Raw genomic sequence first — 23135 nt, 5'->3', positions numbered from 1 at the left:
AGGCCGTAGTCTGAGGACCCCTGCAATCTCTCTTGGTCAGATCATCACCTTTTACGGATTCAGCTATCTTCTCTATACAGGCACAGTAGCGATTTAAATCTATATAGTCAATCCTCATCTTTCTCCTGAGAATGCACACCTCCAAATGCATGTCTGACCATCTCCATCTAAATAATCCAAAGGCAGTTCAATTCAGTATGTCCAAAACAATTCCCATTTTCCTTAAATTTACTGTTTCTTCTGGCTTCCCTATTTTTCTTAAACAGTCAAGTAGCGTTTATTACCAAGCGTCAGGCACTGTGCCAAGCAACGGGCATGCAGACAGACCAAATACAGTCCGTGCTGTCAAGGAACTGGCTGGACAAGGAGACAACCTGCAGACAGCTATATGCCAAAAGAATATGTTGGTATATAGGATATGTTGGTAGCTATCTCAAAGGAAAGGTGCTGACCTTAGAGGAAGATAGGGAAAGGCTTCTTAGGGAAGGCAGATTTCAACCTGAGCCTTGAGGGAAGGCAGGGAAGTTAGGAGGGAGCAATGGGGAAAGAGAATTGCAAGTATGAGGGACAGCCAGTGCAAATGCTGGTAGTTAGGGGATGAAATGCCATATGGAAGGATAGCAAGGAAACCAGGATCAATGGGATCTGGTTAGAATGGAAAGGTCAAAGGGTTATGAAGAGCTTTGAAGGCCGAAGAGAGGACTTTATATTTGGTCTTGGAAACCATGGGGATATACAGCAAAGATGTTATAAAGGTAAAAATCAACAGGTCTTGGCTGAAGACTGAGAGTGAAGAGTCAAGAATGACACCTAGGGTTTTAAGCCTAGGTGAGGAGAATTGTAGTACTCTCTATAGTAAAAGGGAAATTAAGAAATTTGAGTTCAGTTTGGAGCAAGCTGAGTTTGAGACATCTGCAAGCTATCCTGTTACGCAGATACCCAACCAGCAACAGGTGGTGTGAGATTGGACAAGTCAGTCTGAGAATATTTAGCAAAGAGATGACCAGCAAATTCAAGGGAGCTGACAATGTCACCAAGTGAAATGGTACAGCAGAGAAGAAAGGACACAACCAAGAGCCACCAAAGGAGACTGAGAAGGGGTAATCAGACAGGGAGGAAGAGACAGGTGAGAACAAAGACACGAGAACCCAGATGGGAAAAGCTTATCAAGGAGAAGAGGGAAAGAACAGCAGCAAGACTCTGCCTTTCTTCAAGTTATCCAAGAAGTTAATCTCAACTTTTTATCATCACTTACCCCTTCCCTCCATGTAGTCAGGTGGATGGCACAGTCAGTTCTACCTTCACAATCTCTCTTGCACTCATCTCTTCCCTCCTCTCCCACCACATCTCTCCCAGCTCAGACCTTCATCATCTTTCACCTAGACTACTGCAGGGACATCCTCATTCTCTGTCATTCCTCTTCACCAAGACAAACTGATAATTCTAAAATGAAGATCTGACTAATCTAGCTCAAGAAGCAACAACGGCTCCCTTACTGATTCCTCCATCATTTACAATCTTTTATAACTGGACTCCTATTTTTCCAAGCTGATTGCACATTATTCTTAATTGTGAACTCTAGGTTTCAGTCAAACTGGCCAACTTTCTGTTCTTTCTATTTCCTAGGAACTTTGAGGCCTTGAGCTTTCTAAAATGGATCCCTCTTCATCCTTCCCTCTTGGCTGCACTAGGTCTCTCTCTGAGGCTCTGCTAAGGCCCACCTTCCACACAACAAGCCATTTCCAATTTCCTTGGTTGTTGACTCTCCTGTCCATCCCTAAACTCACCTAAATTATCTAGTATTTGTTTCATCTTTTCCATCACCAAATCTGTATTCGTGCTATATCTGTTGAATAATATGTGTCCTTGAAAGCAAAGAACATTTTTCATTTTTGTTTTTATATTCTTACTGTTGCTTTAGTTGTTTCCAGTCATATATGACTTTTCATAACCCCTTATGGGTATTTCTTTCAGTAAAGATATTGGAGTGGTTTGCCATTTCCTTCTCATTAGCTCATTTTATAGATGTGGAAACTGAGGCAAAATGACTTGCCCAGAGTTCAAACAGTAAGTGCCTAAGGCCAGATTTACTGAGTCTTCTTGACTGTAGGCCTGGCACTCGACCTACTGCACCATCTCACTGCCTGTTTTTATATAACTAGTGTCTAGAATAATTCTTCTATAGTAAATGTTTACTGGAAGCCTGTTGAATTTAACTAAGTTGAACAAGCTAATTTCTAGATATTGGTAAGACAAGCAAGTGGAGATGTGGGTCTGAAAGAGGACTAGAATAGAGGAGCAGATAGATAGATACATCTGAGTGAGATCTGCATTGAGGTAATTGTTGACACCATGGAAGTAGATGAGATGTACTGGAATGTTATTGTATTCGAGGATAAATGATGAGATTGATGATAATAGCAGCTACCATTTACATGATGCTTTAAAATAGAGATTAAGTGACTTGCCTAGTTGTTAAGTGTCTGAGGCCAAATTTGAATTCAGTTCTTCTGAACTCCAGGACCAGAACTTTACTCCCATGGCACCTAGGCATATCACCCTACCAGAATACTCAATGTATAAGGAGGAAAATGAGGAATCAATGATTAAGTCACTGAAGAAACTGAAAAGACAGGAAGAAAAGAGACTATGATATTTTTAAATCCAAAGGATGAGGAGGAATCTATTAAGAGATAAAGATGTAATGAACAGCTGTAGGGGTCAGGGGTATGTGAAGTGAAAATCAAAGACCACTGGTTTTAGTTGTAATAACTAACCATACAGTGGGACTAGTTCTGAAAAGTGCTTTGACATATGATACATTGCTTGGGTTAAGAAGAAAAGAAGTAGTGAGGAAGTGGAAGCATTTGACAGGAATCTCTATTCAAAAGTTAAGCAGTAAAAGATACATGGAAGATGAGACAGAAGCTGGGTGAAATAGATCAATAAAAATCTTTTTTAAAATTTTTAAATAAAAGATTTCAGGGTCTTAAATGTTTGTAAACAGATAAGAAGGCAAGGAAAGGACAAGATTCATAAGAAAAAAGATGGCTAAAAAAGTTAGGATTGATCTAAAAAGCTGGGAGAAAGGATTAAGAGGGATCATAGATTTGGATAGCAGGATTAATATATAAATAGTTTTCCTAAATATACTGCCTTCCTCTTATTTTGGCCATAGGCAAGGCTGTTTTATTTATTTTTTAAGGTATCATTTATAGTCCTTTACTATTCCTATCATTATACACTAATGTTACATAATTTTTTAAGCTCAAAAGATACTTTACTTATCTTAGTTCATTATTAATATTAAACTGAATTCCTTATTTGAATTCTCCAGATTATCTCAAACAAACTTCTATCAAATCCTGTCTGCTGTTGCATTTGTGGTACAAGGTTAAACCTAGATTTTTGTGGACCAAGACGATAAGTCCAGCCTGGACTCTAACCAGGCTGAGAAGGTTCTCAGTAGAGATAATAATGTGATAATAGAATGACCGCTCTAGAGACCAGAATCCACACAACTATAGAAAGTCTCCTCATTAGGAGGGTGATTTCTTGGTGATGACTTCTTTGATATGACAACCTTGGAAACAAAGAAAAATGCAAAATGGCTCCCTGGCTTATGTGGCTCCCTTTGTCTTCTTCAGTGACAGTAACAGTAAGGGAAAGAGAGGAGGTTAAGAATTACTAGTTTGAACATTTTATGAAACTCCACTGATACTGGTGCTCTAAATGTCCTATAACCTTGTACTATAACCAATGGGTATATGTGATACTGGAGAAACTAAATAGTATTATTCTTGACCTTCTCACTATAAATGAAACCACATGAAGGAGACTGCAGCTAAATGAAAAGTGTAGCTCAGCATTCTCCTTTAACAAGAAGAGTGGGTAGGATTTGTGTTCTCATAACCAAAGGCAACAATAAGCATTATTTCAAGGAGCATTTGATCATTTCATATGGGTGGTGCTTAGAATAAGTTTTTGCAAAAAGAGTATCATGAAAATTAAAGCTTATGCCCAAAAATATGTTGCAGAAGATAAACTAGAAAAAGGATGTGGAGAACAAAATAAAATTCTCCAAAATAAATCAATATTTAGTGACTTCAATCAATACGCAGTTATTTCAATGCAAAAGGTGGGACTTATATGAAGACTGTGAGAAATATATTGGAAAATACAGGTCAGGAATAAGGATTAAGAGGTTCCAAAGACTTTTAGAATACACAAAAGACTCATGTTTCTATATTATGAATAATTTTCAAGAAAATAAATGGAAGGCACAAAACATTATGAACATTAAAAAAACCATAAAGAAAATGAAACAATACAGATTTTAAGCAGATAAGAAATGACTCATTATTGATGTGGTAGTTAATATTGACAATTAACCTATTTAGGCAATTTACTGATGATGAAAATAAGAAGTGCATGAAATAAAAAACATAGAAAAATATCTAATTTCATTTTTCTGTTTATTGATGTAAATCAATTACCATAACAAGGCATGTAATATAGTGGATAGAATGCTGGACAACAGTCTTGAAGACCCAAGTTCTAATGTTCCTTCAGACACTTATTTGGCCAAGTCACCCTAGACAACTTACTTATTAGCCTGTCTGTGCTAGTTTCCTTATCTGTAAAATTAGGGAATCTGTAAAATTAGCACCTACCTCATGGGGTTGTTGTGAGAATCAAATGTTTAAACATATGTAAGGCATTTTGTAAATCCTGAAGCACATATAAATGTTAGCTATTATTATTATTACTATTATCAACAAAAGAAATTAAAAAGCACTTTATTCAGCAAATGCTTGATTTAACTATCAAGTGGAGAGATACACCAGCCAGTAAGATAAACACAATAAATAATAATAATAAACACAAAGAATAATAACAACAAGAAGGATGATAAAAGGTTAAGAACCGTATCATTTTACTAAACAGAGAAGCAGTAGGCAAAACTAGTTCAGAGAAATCTTGACAAGAAATTCACTTAAGCAAAATCAGCTTGAGGGCACTGAGGATGACAATGGAGGAGAACAAACAGGAAAAAATGGACATATCTATGAAGATTTTTTTCCCCCTGAGGTAATTGGGGTTAAGTGACTTGCCCAGGGTCACACAGCTAGGAAGTGTTAAGTGTCTGAGGCCAGATTTGAACTCAGGTCCTTTTGACTTCAGGGCTAGTGCTCTATTCACTGTGCCACGTAGCTGCCCCATGAAGTTTTTTATAACCAGATAGTTAATCATCATCAAAGACAGCAGATCTACCATGCTTTAACTCTTAACATCATGAGTGTACTTGGGTAGAAACAGTATTCAAAAGAACATTGTTGAAATCACCTAGTTAGACCAAGGATGCATAGAAGAGGCCTTCACTGGATACACACAATTGAAAGGACAGCAAGGACTTAATGTAAGACAAAAAAAAAAAGGTAAATGCAACCATATCCAAAACACCAATCTCAAAACTCAGCGAGAAACAGGAAGGATTTTACATATGAAATTTCGGTAAATGATATCTCTATACTATACAACTGACTGAAAGATGGAAAGAACAAACTCACTATACTTATTATGTAAAACAAAACAACAATACAGTTATATTCAGGGGGGCGGGCAAAACACAGCTTTATGGGCTCTCTACTACCTAAGCCTCAGCTGTGACATAATCAATAGAGAACTGGACTTAAGGTCAATAAAATCTGGGTTAAAGTCTCACTTCTAACACTAACTGGTGATGTCAGTGAAATCATGGGTCTAATTCCTATCCCATACCTAAAAAGGTTTAACAGGAGAGATAACCTTAATTAATGATTGCTAATATCAAGTGAGGCATAAAACATGGAGATTGATGCTTGCCAAAGATGTTGATCTCTGATCTACAGAAGCGGTCCACGCTGAAGAGTGATTCTCTTCAGACAGTTAAGTCCTCCATATGTTCTTGTTTAGAAAAGACATTGTGCCAGTTACATTAAGCTGTGTAATACTGCAGAGCCTCCTAGAAGAGATCCATAATCACTCAAGAGAGTTTGGCCCAATCATACAGACAGAAAAAATTCAGTGAATGAAAAGTGCTTCGGTAGAGATATATAAACTATGGAATCAATCAATATGCATTATGTATGAGGCAAGGGTATGTGGTCAATTGTTTCCCATCACATACAAGTTTTAAAGAAAAAAAAAGGAACAAAGGACTCTGTAGGTGAGAACAGAGTCATTCCTAGCATGAAGGAAAACCAGTGCAAAATCACAAAGATTGAAGATGGAATACTGTGTATGAGGAACAATAAAAGTGCAGATTTGGCTTGACCAAAGAGGGTGGATAGGGAACTTTAAAGAGTAAATAGATTGCATTTTTGATTTTCTTCCCGAGTTATTTTTACCTTCTGAATCCAATTCTCCCTGTGCAGCGGGAGAACTGTTCAGTTCTGCAAATATGTATTGTATCTAGGATATACTGCAACATATTTAACATATATAGCACTGCTTGCCATCTTGGGAGGGGGGCGAGGAGGGAGGGAGGGGAAAAAAAACGAAACATAAGTGATTGCAAGGGATAATGTCGTGTAAAAATTATCCTGGCATGGATTCTGTCAATACAAAGTTATTATTAAATAAAATTAAATTAAAAAAAAGAGTAAATAGAAGAGCTATTCTATTTATTCTTCTATTTAGGATATAATCCTAAAGGCAAATAGGAAGCCACTGGAGTTAACTGAAGGGAGGAGTGATGTAGTCAAACTCACACTTTGAAGAAAATCATTTTAGTAACTTTATATATGATATAAGACAAATTGGAAAATAGAAGGACTTGAGGCAAAGGCTAATTAAGAGGCTACTACAATTGTCCAGGCAGGGATGATAGTCATATAAGTAAAAACAGAAACTATGTAAAAAAATATTATGTAGACATGAATGACAAGACCTGGCAACTGAAGAGCTATGTGTGATGAGAGTAAGGAGTCAAGAAAAATGCTATAGTTACAAACAACCTGCAAATAGACTGGAAAGAGAGTGATATCCTAGATATAAGAAAGTATAAAAGCATATTAGGGTGAAAGATAATTAGTTCTATTTCAGACATGTTGGGTTTGAAATGCCAATGAGATATCCAGTCCTATATGTTTAACACATAACTGAAGATTATATATATGCATATATACATACGTATATATCTGGATGCATAGATAGCTAGGCAGACAGGTAGATAGATAGATAAGTAATTGGCATAAAGAAAATTGAACTTGTTGGAGCTGATACAGTAACTGAGAAAAAGAGTAGAAGGCAGAAAAAGAAGAGACTAGAACAGATCTTTGGGGTATATCTCCAGCTATAAACCACATTAAGGATCATAAACTAATAAAGGAAACAAAAAGAAAATAATCAGATAGATAAGAGAGCCAATAGGGAGCACTGTCTTAAAAACCCCTAGATGAGACTGGCCCATAGTGATAGAAACAGACATAAATATATGGACTATCCAAATATGTGATGGGCCAGAATTCTGGAGAAATGTACTTGAAACAAGGATTCTTACAACAAGGTGTTAACTCAGTGGAATTGATAAGACAATGGTTATCTAGTTTAGCATGGTGATTAATAGTTCTCTAGTTCAGTATGATTGATTTAATCTTACAACAAATAATGGTTTCCTTAGTGTTATAATGATTGGCTTATACTCAGTATGATGAATGAAATTAATTGTAATAGAGTATTTAAGAGGTCAGAGTCAGACCTAGAGACAGAGTCAGAGACAGACTCAGAGAAGACAGAGGACTGGAGGCTGGAGCTCAAGCTGAGAAAGACTTCAAGACAGAGACCATCGTGGTGGCTCTCCTACTACTTCCTCTACAGAAATCAAGACCCATTCCAGAGGGCCTCCAAAAAGCTAGCTGAACCCCAGGTGAAGGAGACAGACTGTGAAGGAGATAACAAAGAATTTGGACTTTATTCCTGACTATTCTTGTGGTGATTACTCAGCAGAAACGAAGGCTGGTCCAGAGACCTCCAGAAAATTAACCAGGACATTACACAAATATATCTGGGATAAACACAATACATAGACAATGAGCTATACCCAAAACAAGAGGAAGAGGAAAGTGTGTTGGATTATTTTTGGGAATTGCAAAAGTCTATTAATAATCTCAACTTCCACCTATAATGAAAGCAATAATATAACAGCAATAAAATAGCAAAAAAAAATAGCAATTTTAATAGCAATAAAAAAAATCTCCTTGCTGAAGTCAATCAGCAATTCTGCTACAGATGATTGACACGAGGTGATAGACAGGCATGTACTTCTCTTGTCTTGTTATTCTGTCTCTTTGTACTGACATTATACATATGCTATTGAGCAATCCTATATTACAGTTGGATCAAGATTAGCAACCACATGAGAAAAGAACTAGAGTGATGACTTTTCAATCCCTTTGACTATTTTACTTGTAACACATGTAAATATCCAAAACAGAAAATATACTGGGGAAAATATAAGTATAATCCAATCCCCTGAAAAATCAATTTAGAATATATCATATTGAAAATATGTAACATAAATAACCACACAATTTTCTTGGTCTGAAAACCAAATAATGAATCTTGTCAAAATACCAAAGATCCAAAAACTCTATATTAAAGATATGTACAATTTTGATCTCAGCTATTCTTCATTAGGACTGAATCATTTGCCATCTGAATTTCACTAGCTTCAAAGAGTTAAACAATTAAATTGACATATTTACTGTTTTATAAATCCTGAGAAAACCATAAATAATATCTAAGTTCTAAATGTCATTTTGACACTAAAATAATATTTAAAAGTCACCTTGGGCAATAATTTCAATTTGTTACATTTACAAAATGAGACCTTACTCTACATCTGATGACTTACTTATTCATGTTCTCACCTACCTCTCTCTTTAGTTTTTCTTTCCTCAGTTCTATTTGTTTTTGTCGCTCTTTCTGTCGAGGTGAAAGACAGTATGTTGAGTTTATTGGTGAAATATTTGCGGATTGTACTCTGCGGCTAGATTTCCCACTCCCTTTGCTTCTACGTGTGTTGACTGCTGAGCTTGGACGATATTTGGGATTGGCTGGTGGTTGGGGAAAATAAACTAGTGGTTCACCTGTGGATGTGTGAGCAATAACATGTGACTTTACCAGGAGGTCTTCCTTTTTAATCCCAATCATCCCATTTGTAGTTGAGTTGGAAGATCGAGGTGATAACTGCTGATTTTCTATCTCAGTTATGTTAACGTTAATGGGAGGTAAAAAGCCCTGGCTCTCAATGTCTTGTAAACTCAGGAGCTCAAACTTTCCGTCTCTCTCCACTAGTATCTTTCCATCCTTATATTCCTCACTACTGCCATTAGTTAGTGAAAGGAGCACACTCTCTGGTGTAAGTTCACCAGAAATACGCAGCTGTGACAGTTTCCCAGACACATCTCTCTCACTTTCATTATCATTTCTGTAATTTTCTGTATCTTCCAGAGGAGGCACTTCCAGATCTACTAACTTGTCTTTGAATTTAAGTTTTCTTTCTCTCTTTTCGTTGACAGGCTCTTGAGTCTCCAAAATCTTGTTAGCTGTGACAATCTTTTCCATAATGTATCGCTTTACTTCCTCATCCTCCTCATCCTCAAGCTCCTTTTGGCTTTCTGCCTTGCTCTCCTGGAATGAATTTTCACTGTCTGAATCAGATACAGGATCCAAAGGTTGAATGCTAGGTACAGAGATGAAGTTATTTCGCCTCGGTGACATCTCATCCTTTGATACTTTGTCATTTTCAGGAAGCTGTTTTGTATCCTCTCCTCCTTTATCGTTCTCTTTCTGTTCTTCATTAGTATCTTCTTCCTTTTCACTAGACATCTAAAAAGAAATCAAGTTCTCTTTCAAACAGAGAATTCATTAAGTATAATTCAACCCAGCAAAAAGTTTTACTTATATTCTATATTTTATACAAACACATATTATATATATCTATAGTTAAACAATTTAGTTTCTCTAGGAGAAAGTGTTTCTTGTAATAGCACTTATGATAAGTGTTACTTATTGACAATTTAAATATGATACTCTATAATGTGCAATTATATAATAAAATGGCTCATAAAAGAATTATATATACATGAAAGATGTTTTGAAAATTTTTACTGAATTTTACTTGAGTATAAAAGGTTTTATTTAAATATTGCAGTAATATGTTTAATAAACATATTTATTCTGCAGCATAAAGGATTTTTAATTATATGCTGACATTTTTACTTGAGAATTTCCTATCTATATTTTTCTCTCCATTTACACATTAAATATTTCCTCCACATGATTCTCCCCTTGAAAATAAAAAAAACTTAAAATGTAATCTCCATGAAAAGAGGCTTTAAAATCTTTTTTCCTTTTTGTCCCCAAGGCCTAACACAGTAGAGTGCATATATAGTAGGTGCTTAATGTGAGATGATTTTAATTGAAATCCTATGGGGGTAGAGCAAATACAAAATGAACTGTGCTCACCAGTGCATTTTGGTTCAGCTTGAGATATGTGATGTAAAAATTTTCCCCTAATTAACAATGTTCCCTCTTATCATAGCTACATTGACTTTGTTCATGTAAAAGCTTTAAAATGTAATGTTGAAAATTGTCTGTTTTCTCTTTTATGATTCCATTCGTCCTTTATTTTGGCTAGTCTCCTCCTCACCATAGTTGTAAAGGGCACCTTCTCCTCCGTCTTTAGTCTGAATTTTTAAAGCAACACCTTTTATAGTTAAGGTCACCTGTTCATTTGGAAATTTATTATAGCATTTAGTGGAATTTGTGGTCCAAATTGCTTTTCTACTAAAAATTTTCCAGTTTTCTGAATAGTTCCTGTCAAATACAGTCCCTCTCCCAACAGATTATTCTTTGTTTAACTGAGTATTAAAGCCACCATATCTAACTCTTACTTATCCAAACTGCTATATTAATCTACTTTTCTATATTTGAACCAAATGTTATTTCGTATGATTAGTGCTTTATTATATGGTTTCATGTCTGGAAATATTATCCATTACTTATCCCTAACTTTTTTTTATTATTTCTCTTAACATTCTAGATTTTGTCTAGTGAGATAAAGTAACTAACTCCTTAATAGTCTGACTGACATAGACTCTTTGAGGGCCCCCCCTTTTTTTCTACATCTCTCTTTTTGTGACCTCATCTATTGCCATGGATTTAAAAATCTTCTCTCTAAATATAGCTTTAAAACACACGTTATCTAGTCCCAAGGTCTTTCCTTAATTGCAATACTGCAAAATCATTTGCCTACTGGATATTTTGAACTGGATGTCCCATTAGCATCTCAATTTCAACATGTCAAAAAATTTCATCATCTTCCCCTCAAAAATATCTTTCTTTCAGACTTTTACTTTTTGTTATGGGTACCACCATCCTTGATGTCACTCATGTTCACAACCTAGAAGTCACCCTTAATTTAACTTCACATATACACACTTATAGCTACCAATCAGTTTTCAACACTTGTGGATTCTACATCCACAAACTCTCAGGCATCTGTCTACACCTTTTTCGCTACTTCTACACATATGTTTCCAAATCAGGCTCTCATCAGTCTTGACTGAACTACACAAAAAAACTTGGAGAACTGGTCTCCCTGGGTCATGCATTCCCTTCACCAAGCCATGGTCCACCCCAAATACCAAAGTGACTTTCACACAGGTGTAACTGTATTTCTTTCTCCCTTGCTCAACTAACTTCAATAGTTCAAATTTTTGTTTGGCATTTAAAGCTCGGCACAGGAAAAAGATCGACCTTTTCAGCACCATCACACATACTCCCTTCTACAGCCTGACCAAACTGGTGTTTTTGCTGTTCCTCACACATGTCACCATCCCCCCAGCTCTCTGCCTTTGATTAATTATCCCCCAAACCTGGAATACATTCCCAATCCCCGCCTTCCCAGTTTTTTCCTCCAGTGCTCAGCTCAAGTACAATCTACTGTAAGAAGCCTGTCCTGATCCCCATTTGGTACCATCTTTTCTTTAAAAATTACTTTATTTTTATTCTATACATATTTTGTGCCTATTTATATATGTCAGTGTTGTTGCCCCAGACAGAATGTTAGCTCCTACACGGCATTCTCCTCCTCCCCCAGCATATGTCTTTGCACTTAATAAATGTTTGTTGAGTCACTGACTGACCATCATAAGCCACAGAAGTCTCTTATTTTGAGAGGGAACATGATGTAGTAGTTAGGAGCATGGTCTTAGATTCCACTGCAATCTAGATGGGAGTCTTGGATCCTGTTCCCCACTTATTAGTGATGTGGCCATGGTCACAAAATTTAATCTCTTTAAACTTTAGTTGCTTTATCTATAAAATGGAATTAATAAGGCCCATATTTTATGGGAGGTTGATGGGGTGAAAGTATATACATAAACAAAACACTGGTTATTTTCATTATTTCTTTTTAAAACCTCATATGATCCTTCTGTCCTCTCTAATGATCATTCTGTTAATGTTCTTCCTCTTGTGGTCAAACCCTGAACACAAATTGCTGTCAAGTTACACTTTCATTGCTAACTTCACCACCACTGTTTCTTTGTCAGGAGTATATTTAGAGGGTATGAGTAAAAGCTGACTTTAATGTGATGATATAAAAAAGAAACTACTAGTGGAAAAGCAGTTGTACTAGAAGAAGAGGAAAGGGGAGGTAAAATGGGGCAAATTACATCACAAAAAGAGACACAAAAGACCAATTACAATTGAAGGAAAGGGAGAGGATGAGGCAAGAAAACCCATGGCTTTTCCTTCTCTTTAAAACACCTTTTTTGTTTATAAATCATAAATGTTAATACCAGGTTTTTTGTTGCATGCAATTGCTCATTTTTACAATAACAACTCGTTTTAAGGTTTACAAAGAATTTCCCCCACAACAACTCTGTGAGGTAGATATTCCATATTATCATTGACATTTTACATATGAAATGTCTAAGACTCAAGAAAAAGGAAGTTTCTTGCCAATGATAACTGCCTGAAATCACATACAGATATTCTCCAAGTCTAGTACTTGTCAAGTCAACAAGCATTTATTAAGCACCTATTATCTGCCACACTCTGACTATACAGTTTTTTGGTGTATTTTTTTAGGAGATAATTATTTCATGATCTGTCCTAAGCTACATCAAAATCCATGTTGTGCACAAGGTACACTGTGTTTACAATTTTCTTTTTGACACTCTTAGTTATGTTTCAATTTAATGACACATTAAAAAATTTCTTCTTCCATGTATGCAAAACATTATGCTAGGTACTGAGAGAATTTTTTTTTAATTTTTGGTGAGGCATTTAGGGTTAAGTGATTTATCTAGAGTCACACAGCTAGTAAGTATGAAGTATCTAAGGCTGAATTTGAAATCAGATCTTCCTGACTCCATGGCCAGTATTCTATCCACTGTGCCATCTAGCTGCCCCAAGAAAGAAAATTAAGAAACAGTACAGATAGAGTAGTATATTTTAAAGGGGTTACTGTCTACAGTAAATACCTCAGTACTGCCAACATGGTTTTTTTCTTCTTCGTTAATTAACCACTCAAGGTCCTTTTCAAAATCATCTTCATATTCTCCACTTTCCATCAAATCAGCATCTTTCTTTTCATTCATTTCCTTTTCATTAAAGAATAGTGCTGTTAGATATAAAAGAAAAAACCATGTTAATATGTTCTCATTGTTGAAAAGTAATCCTTCAAAAAATTCCTACTATTTGCAAAGGAGATAATATTGAATATATGTTGAAAAACAAAACAAAACAAAATAACTAATTAAGGTTTATAAATCAAAGGATATTTAAATGTTGAAAGAACTTCCTGTAACCTATTCAAAATTCCTTCTGATAAATATACAAATACATGAACCTATAATTATCATGCCAAGAAGTTTGGAAGATAATACAGGCATACCATTTTTTTTACTTCATTTTATTGAATTTCACAAATATTGTGGCTTTTTATAACAACTGAACATCTGTGGCAACTCTGTGAAAATCTTGTGTCATTTTCCAATAGCAAATGCTCACATCATGTTTCTGTGTCACATTTTGGTAATGCTCACACTATTTCAAATTTTTTCACTATTACCACAAATTGTGGTGATCACATTGTAATTGTTTTGAAGGATCACAAACTACATCTATATATGAAGGCAAACTTAATTGATAAACACTATATATATATTCTGACTGCCCCCATTAATCAGCCATTCCCATTTTTCTTCCTGCCCTGAGACGTCTATATTTTCTGAGACACAACAATATTGAAATTAGACCAGTTACTAACTTTGCAATAGCCTCTAAATGAGGTGGAGGCAATTTCCTTTATGAGTTCTATTTAGTTTAAAGGATAAAGCACTGGGCAGAAACCAATAATGGGGAAATCCCCAGTGTGAGTCCCAAGGATCCCTTCCTGTTGCGAAGGGGCTATTCTAGCAAAGAAAGAGATCCTGGATCCCACAGTCATGACAACAAAATGGCTTTGGCAGGATACTTTCCTGGCAAACACATACAGTTGCTAGGGTTTCTGTCTAGTGAATCTTGCTTTCCTCAAACATAACCAGTTCATGTTTTCCTTTCAACAAAGACAATTGAGTATATAAAGAAAAAGAAATACAGAATCTCAGAGTTGTGAAATAACTTAGAAAGTATACCTTTGCCAAACCATAAACATAAAACTACTCTCATTACAATGTATCCAGCAAGTATACAAGCATCTTTCATCTGAAGATAACTAATAAATAGAATCTAATCCCTCCCCAAGCAGCCCTTTCTGCTTCTAAATAGATTTAATTAATGGGAATTTTTTCTTTATCTCTGAGAAAAAATCAAATATTAATTTTATATTTGATTACTTTCTATAATTGATTCTGTTCTGTAAACTGTCTGAGCCATGTTTCTTTGTCTCTGGGTTAACTTCAGAAGTTCATGAATTCAGAAGTTCAGTTTTCTCTTCTGAGTTGTTTAAAAGCTATAAATAACTTTAATGGAAAGAATACTGCAATCGCTTCATCACCAGCTGCCTTGTACAATTAGAAAAATTCTGTTATCCTTGAAAGGTACAGGTAGATTCTAAAGAATTTAGTTGGTTATCTCTGTAACACTAGCTGTCCTTCAAAAAAGTCTGGTCTGATATCACTGTGACATTAATTAGCTTTGAAGCTGGACCCCCGATCAATGAGCTTTCCTTAGCAACAAGTCAGAATGAGGGCTTGCTGTTAATCCCACATTCCAGACTGCCAAATTGTTCTCCATAATCTATGATGCTCCAGATTTTGTAACGATTCAGATTATTTTCCATTTCTGTTGCTTCCTGTTCTTTGTTCCCTAGGACTTCTCAAAGCTATATGAAGGCTAACAAATACAACCTCAAGATCATTAAGCCTACTGAGTTGCTGAAAGAACCTTGTTCTTTCTTGTTTTGTTGTTTGTTTCTTGTGTTGTTGGTAGCCTTACCGACAAATTGAATTTGCTTGGAACCTTGCAACATCTCAAATCTTAATGCATCTTCCATCCATTGTTCCTAGTTCTGTCCTCTAGAGCCAAGAACAACAGCTCTGTTAATCCTCTTCCACACATCAAACTTTAAAATTCTTGAGATCAGTTACCAAGTTCCCCTAAATCTTCTTTCTCCTAGGCTAAACACCCCAAGTTCCTTCAACAGATTTTCAGATGGCATCACCTCAAGGTCCTTTAACAACATTGTTACTCTATCTGGTGGCTTTATAGTTTTCAATGACTTTTCTAAAACATAGTATCCAGAACTGAGCCCAGTACTACAGACATGGTCTAATTATTGCAGAGTATAGCAAGATTGTTCCTAAACTAGTTCTGTACTCTATCCTTCTCACAGCAAGCTAAAAATCTCTTTCTTTTTTGATTGACATATCAATTATATTGTTGGTTTATTGAATTTGCAGTCTTTTTTTTAAACACATGGCTAGCTATTACTCTCAAGTCATTTTTTTAAATCCAAGTGTTGAATAAAAACTTTGCATTTATTTATATTACATTTCATCTTATTAAAGAGGCAGCATGAGATAATGGAGAGCCCTGACTTTGAAAAAGAACCTGGATTTGAAAAAAAAAAAAAACCACAAACTCACCCCAGACACTTAACAGCTATGTGATTCTGGACAATCTGAGTCTGATTTTCCTAACCTGTAAAATGGAAATAGTTACAGTCTCTCCCATGCAAGACTTTTCTGATGAGACTATGTAATAAAGTCCTGTGTATTTTGTAAAACACTATATAAATATAACCAGCAGATGTTGCTATGGAGCAAGTTTTAGCTGGGCACTCATTTTTTTTACTCTTCTCTAACCACCCTTTCTTATCCCACCACCAGGTTATGGTCTCACCTTAGCCTACACCATTAGTCCACCCCTCCTCTTTACTCAGAGATGGGAAATTTGCTTGTAGCATTTCACAGCTGATGCATCTACAACTGTATATTGTTATAGCAAAGATTTCATTTTAAGTTTAAGGGTACAATGGTCCCAATTGACATGGTCATCTCTTCTCTCTCTATTTTAGAAATCATAATCATAAGATCTTTTCATATATGCAACTTATGGAGTTCTTGCAGATCAAGAAACAAAAAATCTTGATCACCAGAACAAAAATCTAATCCTGTCCTATTTTAATTCTATTTGCCAATTATTCACTGGCATACTCAGTTTTGTCCTCTCTGACATAGAATTAGCATACAGATATATCATCCCAAAATTAAGGTCAAGTAATTTTTATGTGAAGGAAAAATATTTTCAAGGATAGTAATTAAATCAAATTATGTCAAAAGACAAAGAATAGAGACACTGAGGAGTGAATGCCAGAGATGAAGGGGAAAGCTGAAAATATTGCACAGATTCTGAAATCTCCTGGAGAGAAATAATTTATCCCACTGTTGTCAGAGTTGTTTCTTTTTGATCAGAGGCTCAGTCACAGAAATGGATGTTAACCACAATTACTTCTGCTGCTGTCCATTCTCCAAAAGCCAAAGTCAAAAGCCACTTTCCCCCATTCAAAGAGCACAGTCTAGCAAGAAAGTCAATCTCTCTCAGAGTTGGAACAAATTTCTTACTATTCAAAACTATAATTTCCAGGATTCCCAATTAGTATTCTTTTCTTCTCCTTACCCACAGGACATTAGTCCAAATCTGTCTGAATATCTGATTATACAAATAGGAATTCTTCTTCTTCCTAATGTTATTACTTCAATTACTATTATTTTGTAAACTGTCTCTCCTCTGATCAGTAAGCTATCATTTACTAGCTTCTGTCATCTGCACACTGACCAAATAAATTATCTATGTCTTTAACTAAGTCGCTAATCCAAAAAGAAAGGGATTCAGCTTCCCAAACTGAAATTGAATCACTGATGACTATTCTTTTGTTACAGCCATCCAACGAACTAATTGTTCCCTCTCTGGCCAACATTCACAAGACTAATATGAGAGACTGTCTCGCATCTCAGTAAAAGCCAATACAAAAGAGGTACAGTGTTACAATACTAAGAAGTCTCTCCTAATTTTATAATCATGTAGCTGTCTATAATTGCTGAATCATTCTTTATCAAAGAATCCTGAAGTTAAAAAGGACCCTCTACTTCAGTTGTGTGAAACAAATAGGAAAAGATCCCTATATGCTGAATATAGACTTTTTAAAATCACAAAGTCTGTTTTATTGCATTTTGAAATTTTGTTTCAAATTTCCCAATCAATTTTAATCTGGCTTAAATTGCATTTGAAAGTTTTTTGGACTACATGCCTTCCTGACCATGAATTTGACACCTATGCTACTATGCATCATTTCCTCCAAATAAAACATTTTTTTTTTATTTGAGGACTTCTAGGGAAGGCAAACCCACTTAACTTACCAAGGCAGTTCATTCCATTGAGACAATTTAATTGTCAGGAAGTTTTTCCTTATACTGATCCTATATAGTATTGTGAAGAGGAAATAAGAGTGCTACCTTCTGTCTTTCTTTTAAGTGGTAGGGAATTTCATAGGACAAACAATGGATGAGCTGGTAAAAATTGCCAGTCTCATAACTTTATCTTTCACCTTCAAACCCTCCCCTCTTTTCAAACTTCCCTCTTTCTATACAGGGGCATCACTACTATTCTTCTAGGCACATTGATTCACATAGTGTCATCCCTTGTCTTTACTATCCCTCACCCCACAAGGCTAATCATTTGTTAATCTACTTCCACATCTCTCCCATCTGTTCCCTTCTCAGTATATATAATTATTACTCTAATTCAGGCCTTCACTTACCTTTTAGTAATTAAAATAGCCCCCAAACTGATTTCTCTGTCTCAAGTCTTGTCTCCTTTATGTAAATTATCATCCATAGGAGCCAAAGTGATTTTCTTAAAGCTCTTCTGACTAGCCACTCCCCTAATCAACAAATTCCAGTAGTTTTATTTATGCTGATCTGAAATATGACTTCATCTTTATCTCATCCTTTTTGGATTTACATTTTGTTTTATGTAATCATGGGTGCATTCATATTTTAACGTATGTATATATGTATTGAAATTGTTTACAAACAACTTTTTACTGGTAGTGGGATATAATTTTTTAAAAGACTGTTTTATACTTTTTAGGCTAATGTATTCTCTACTTTGCTCTCAATTAGATCCTGAGCTCTCTTAAGAACTATATATTCCATTTTTTTTTAATCTCCCAGTGCCTATCACAGTATTTTGTACACTGTGAGCACCCAAAAAAGATCTGCTGGTTGAAATAATGAGATGATAATGTAATAGAACTGACAACATAATAATCAGGAATTGTGAATTAATAAGACTTTAGGTTTAAATGTCAAGAACACTCCATGTTAGAAATTATAACAATAAATTCTAGGTAGTGTTTTTCAAATATTTAAGTTCTTTATTTGGTGCCTCCTAAACAAAATTGGTTAGGCATTTGAGCTCATTTTATTAGTTACAAAAATAAGTTATTTCCTATTTTGATAATTTCCTGTTCATAAAAATTCTTCAGTTATATTTTATGTATTATTCAGCTTCAAAATGTTTTCACCTCTTGAGTACCCAAAGGAACATAGATCAAAACTTGAAACCCCAGTGACAAAAATGATCACAAAAATCAGAATAGTAAAATTTCAGCCTAGCAAAGCTATTACTGTTTTACTAGGATTATTTAGTTTGATACCATCATTTACTCCTAATGTTATCCATATTCTTTCTTATACCCTGTTTATTCTCACCCATATTAAAAAAAAAAAAAGCAATAGCATACTTTTAGAGTGGTGGAATTTAACAATTACAAAACCAAAAAAAAAAAAAAAAAACTGATGACATTTGGTTTACACAGAAACAATTTTCACTATTGTCTTTTAAACTCCTCTCCCACTAAATCTTTTTTTTAACTAGAGCTATTAACTGAGCAAATTTATTATTTTTCATCTTATTTTTACTTTTTACTAGCTAGCTAACTGCTAAGCATAATGCCAAAGGAGAAAAATAAAATTCAGCAAGAGACAGAGAGAAAGCGTGAGAGATGCGGAACCAGAGACAGAGACAGAGAAACAGGGAGAGAAGTGGGAAGGAAGGAAGACTGAAAAGAAGGGAAACGAGGGGAGGGAGAGAGGAAAGATGGCAAAACATAAGTTAATGATCAATTCCTGAACAACAGCTGCTAAATGCTGATGATGTCCTTTAAAAAATGTTCCTGTTTTACTTCAAAATTGCCTGTTTAGATCCTCCACACCCATTATTTTTCTCTTATCCCATATCATCAATCTATTTTCCCACAAATATTTTTATTATTAACCTCAAAAGATAAATCAAATTTAGTTATCAATGATTAATATAGATTTTTCTCAACTGTCATTTTCTTTTTGATAGTATCATCAAATCTAATGTTTGCATTTTCTTTAAAAAAAAATTCAAATGGACCATCAAGGAGACAAAGATAGGTTTAAATAATTTTGTAATTTGGAAAATATGTGGCATTATTTTGATATCAGTTGTTGGTTTCTTTGAGGCTACCTAAAGAAACAATCGATATTTATTTGGCCACTATTTTTCTTCTCAGATAAATTACATCAATTCACTTCACTCAACAAATTCAATTAAATAAACTTTAATTAAGTACTTACAAGACACCCTGGGTACAAAACAGAAATAAAACCTAATTCTATCCTGAAGAATCAGCAGTACAAGTTTTTCTTTCTCTCTAACAACACACAGAGTCATGTAATAGAAAGGGTTTAATATCTGCCATTAGAGAATCCAGCTTCAAATCCAGAATACTATTTATTAGCTATTTGACTTTAAGTAAGTCATTTGTCCTAGGGACCTCATCATTTGCAAAAGGAAGAGATTGGGCCACATAATTCCTAAAATCCTTCCCAGCTCTTTTTTTTTTTTAATAGCTTTTTATTTACAAGTTATATGTATATGTACAGCATTGATAATTGCCAAACCTTTTGTTCCAATTTTTCCCCTCCCCTAGATGGCAGGATGACCAATAGATGTTAAATATATTAAAGTATAAATTAGATATACAATAAGTATACATGACCAAACCGTTATTTTGCTGTACAAAAAGAATCGGACTCTGAAATATTGTACAATTAGCCTGTGAAGGAAATCCAAAATGCAGGCAGGCAAAAATATAGGGATTGCTTCCCAGTTCTTAATGTATGATCTAATTGATATTTAAGAAATTAATATTTAGGTGACTTCTCATCTAATGTGGGCAATGCTGATATCTAAATGTAAGCATTTTAAGCATAATCCTGAATGTGCAAATAAAGTCGTGCAGACTTAAACCAAATAGTCTTTAGTATTTACAGAATCCTTCAAATGTGAAAACTAGAATATAAGTTAAAATATCTACTCAGCATCATAAGAACTTATGTGTAATACCTTTGCAAAAAAATTCTAAAACACAAAGCTGAGTTGAACTTAAATTCAAACAAAATTTACATCCAAATATCAATTATTTTCAAACAAATTAAAGAAGTATCTTCTAGTCCCAAAGTAAAAATGTCACACAGATCAGAACATATATTCCTTATGTCTTATTCAGCTGCGTCACAGGACACTTAACCCCTTTCCAACTCTCTTAATCTTCATCTGGAGTACACAATCATATATGGTACACACTCTCATCAAACTTAAGAAAAGATATCTTGGCCAAATTCATTAATTATGTTTGTCTTATTTGACTCCTGTGAATATAACAACTCTGAATCTCATGAAGTTTATCACTGGCAAGCAAAGAAGCAATTGCCTTGAACAACCCAACATTTTCAACACAGATCTTAATTAGAACACAAAATTAATTCCCTCCCTACGGATGTCTGCTAAATCCCCTGGTCTCCTAATGGATAAAAACTACAGATCTTTTAAGTTGAAATTATCACATATATAACTATTTCACACGGTTTTATTTAGAGGATTCTGATTTTTCATTAAAAAGCTAAATCTAACCACTATCATATATCTTAGTTGAAACCCTAATGGGAAATTCTGGAGTTCTTTAAGTATTATTAAATTGTAAGGTAAAATAAATGGGAGGGAAGGAAGACTAAAGGAAGGAAGGAAGAAAGGAAGGAAGGAAAGAAATGAGGAAGGGAAAAGGAGTGGGAAGGAGGGAAGAAGGGAGGGAAGAGGGAGAGAGAAAGGGAGAAAAATATAGAGAGGGAGGGAGGTTAGGAAGGAAGGAGGAAAAAGGGAGAGAAAAAAGGAAGGAAGAAGGCAGGGAAGAAAGGAAGGAGGAAAAAGGGAGAAAGGAAGGAAGGAAGGAAGGAAGGAAGGAAGGAAGGAAGGAAGGAAGGAAGGAAGGAAGGAAGGAAGGAAGGAAGGAAGGAAGGAAGGAAGGAAGGAAGGAAGGAAGAAGGAAGGAAGGAAGGAAGGAAGGAAGGAAGGAAGGAAGGAGAAAGAGAAGAAAAGAGAGAGGGAAAGAAGGAGGGAGGGAAGAAGTGAGGGAGAAAGGAAGGAAGAAAGAAAGGAAGGAAGGAAGGAAGAAAAAAAGGAAAGAAAGAAAGAAGGAAAGAAAGAAATCAGAAAGACGCAAGGTCTAGAGAAGCGGACTTGCTCATTGCACCTGGCCTCTGCCCATCCAGGGTGATTGTCATATGTAAAAGGTCAAAGCTCATAATTGGGCCCGTGTCATGACAACGAAAGGTTTTTACAAGCGCTCCCCGGGGGATAAGAACCCTGGCTCTTCAGGCAGGGGTTGAACCTACAAAGTTCACAAAAACAACGTCTTTTAAAATAACTCCCCCATGCCTCCTAATGACCCGAAGGCCAGGAAGAAGGCTGGCTATTCCAAACTGTGCGTGGCCCCCGGCCCGGCGTCCGGGACGTCAGCCCGTCCCGCCGCGCCCCCGTGCAGTTTCCAGGGGTACCCTGCTTTTGGTCTCCCGCCTCCCCTTGCCCTCCCCGTGCGTCCCTTCCTGCCTGTGGAGGTTGAAGACGGTGGCAGCGGCTGGGGTCACTGAGATGGAGAGGAACGGGCCCGACGGAGGGCGGGACAGATGCTCCTCCTCTCCTCTTAGCTGTGTTCTGACAGTGAGGCAGGAAGGCAAGGCTGCACCCGCAGCGGTGGCGGAGGCGAAGGGAGGCGGCGGCGGCAGCTGCAGAGGGGGCGGTGGCGGAGGTGGCTGGGACCGGGCTGCCATGGCAACGACGAGACCCCGCCTCTTCCATCCGGGGCTTTACCCCTGCACAGACTGGGATGCCCGACCTCAGTACGGCGCAAGCGCAGACCTCGGAGGAAGCGACTCTTCCCTCCATCAAGAAGGAACTTTGGGCGACGCTGTTTCCATAGAGACTGCCAGAGAAACTAAACCGCGGGAGTGGAGTTCGCGCTGAGGGCGGGATTTAGTCTCTGACAGGCACGGCAGACGTATTCCAGTCTAGTTATTGATCTCCTTGGAAGCGGCTCTAGTACTTATCTACACTTCTTAGCTTGGATGGGAAGCAACGCGTTGGTCAGCCATTTATCCAAGGGAAGGCCAGTTAAGGGTTTATGTTTGGCGTGTTTTGGTTACCCCTACCCCCAAAAGAAAACAATGCAAAAAGTTGCTTGGAAACTACTCCTATTATTAAAATAA

At 36.1% G+C, this 23135-nt stretch overlaps 1 protein-coding gene across 1 annotated transcript in view; it reads right to left on the bottom strand.

Annotated features, from left to right (window-relative positions):
• Positions 1–22671, bottom strand: part of CCDC181 (coiled-coil domain containing 181) — a 42165-nt gene extending 19494 nt beyond the window's left edge. Inside the window, exons 1-3 of the mRNA XM_051998995.1 lie at positions 22480–22671; positions 13539–13678; positions 8917–9873 (exon numbers count right to left, since the gene is read on the bottom strand). Coding sequence (XP_051854955.1) covers positions 8917–9873; positions 13539–13655 — 1074 coding nt within the window. The 5' untranslated portion in view covers positions 13656–13678; positions 22480–22671. The remainder of the gene's footprint in view (positions 1–8916; positions 9874–13538; positions 13679–22479) is intronic.
• Positions 22672–23135: the final 464 nt, after the last annotated feature.

Source organism: Antechinus flavipes, chromosome 4, assembly GCF_016432865.1.
Source record: "Antechinus flavipes isolate AdamAnt ecotype Samford, QLD, Australia chromosome 4, AdamAnt_v2, whole genome shotgun sequence".
Classification (NCBI taxonomy): domain Eukaryota; kingdom Metazoa; phylum Chordata; class Mammalia; order Dasyuromorphia; family Dasyuridae; genus Antechinus; species Antechinus flavipes.
Note: the sequence above shows the minus strand (reverse complement) of the source record. Positions and strands in the feature narration are given on the sequence as shown.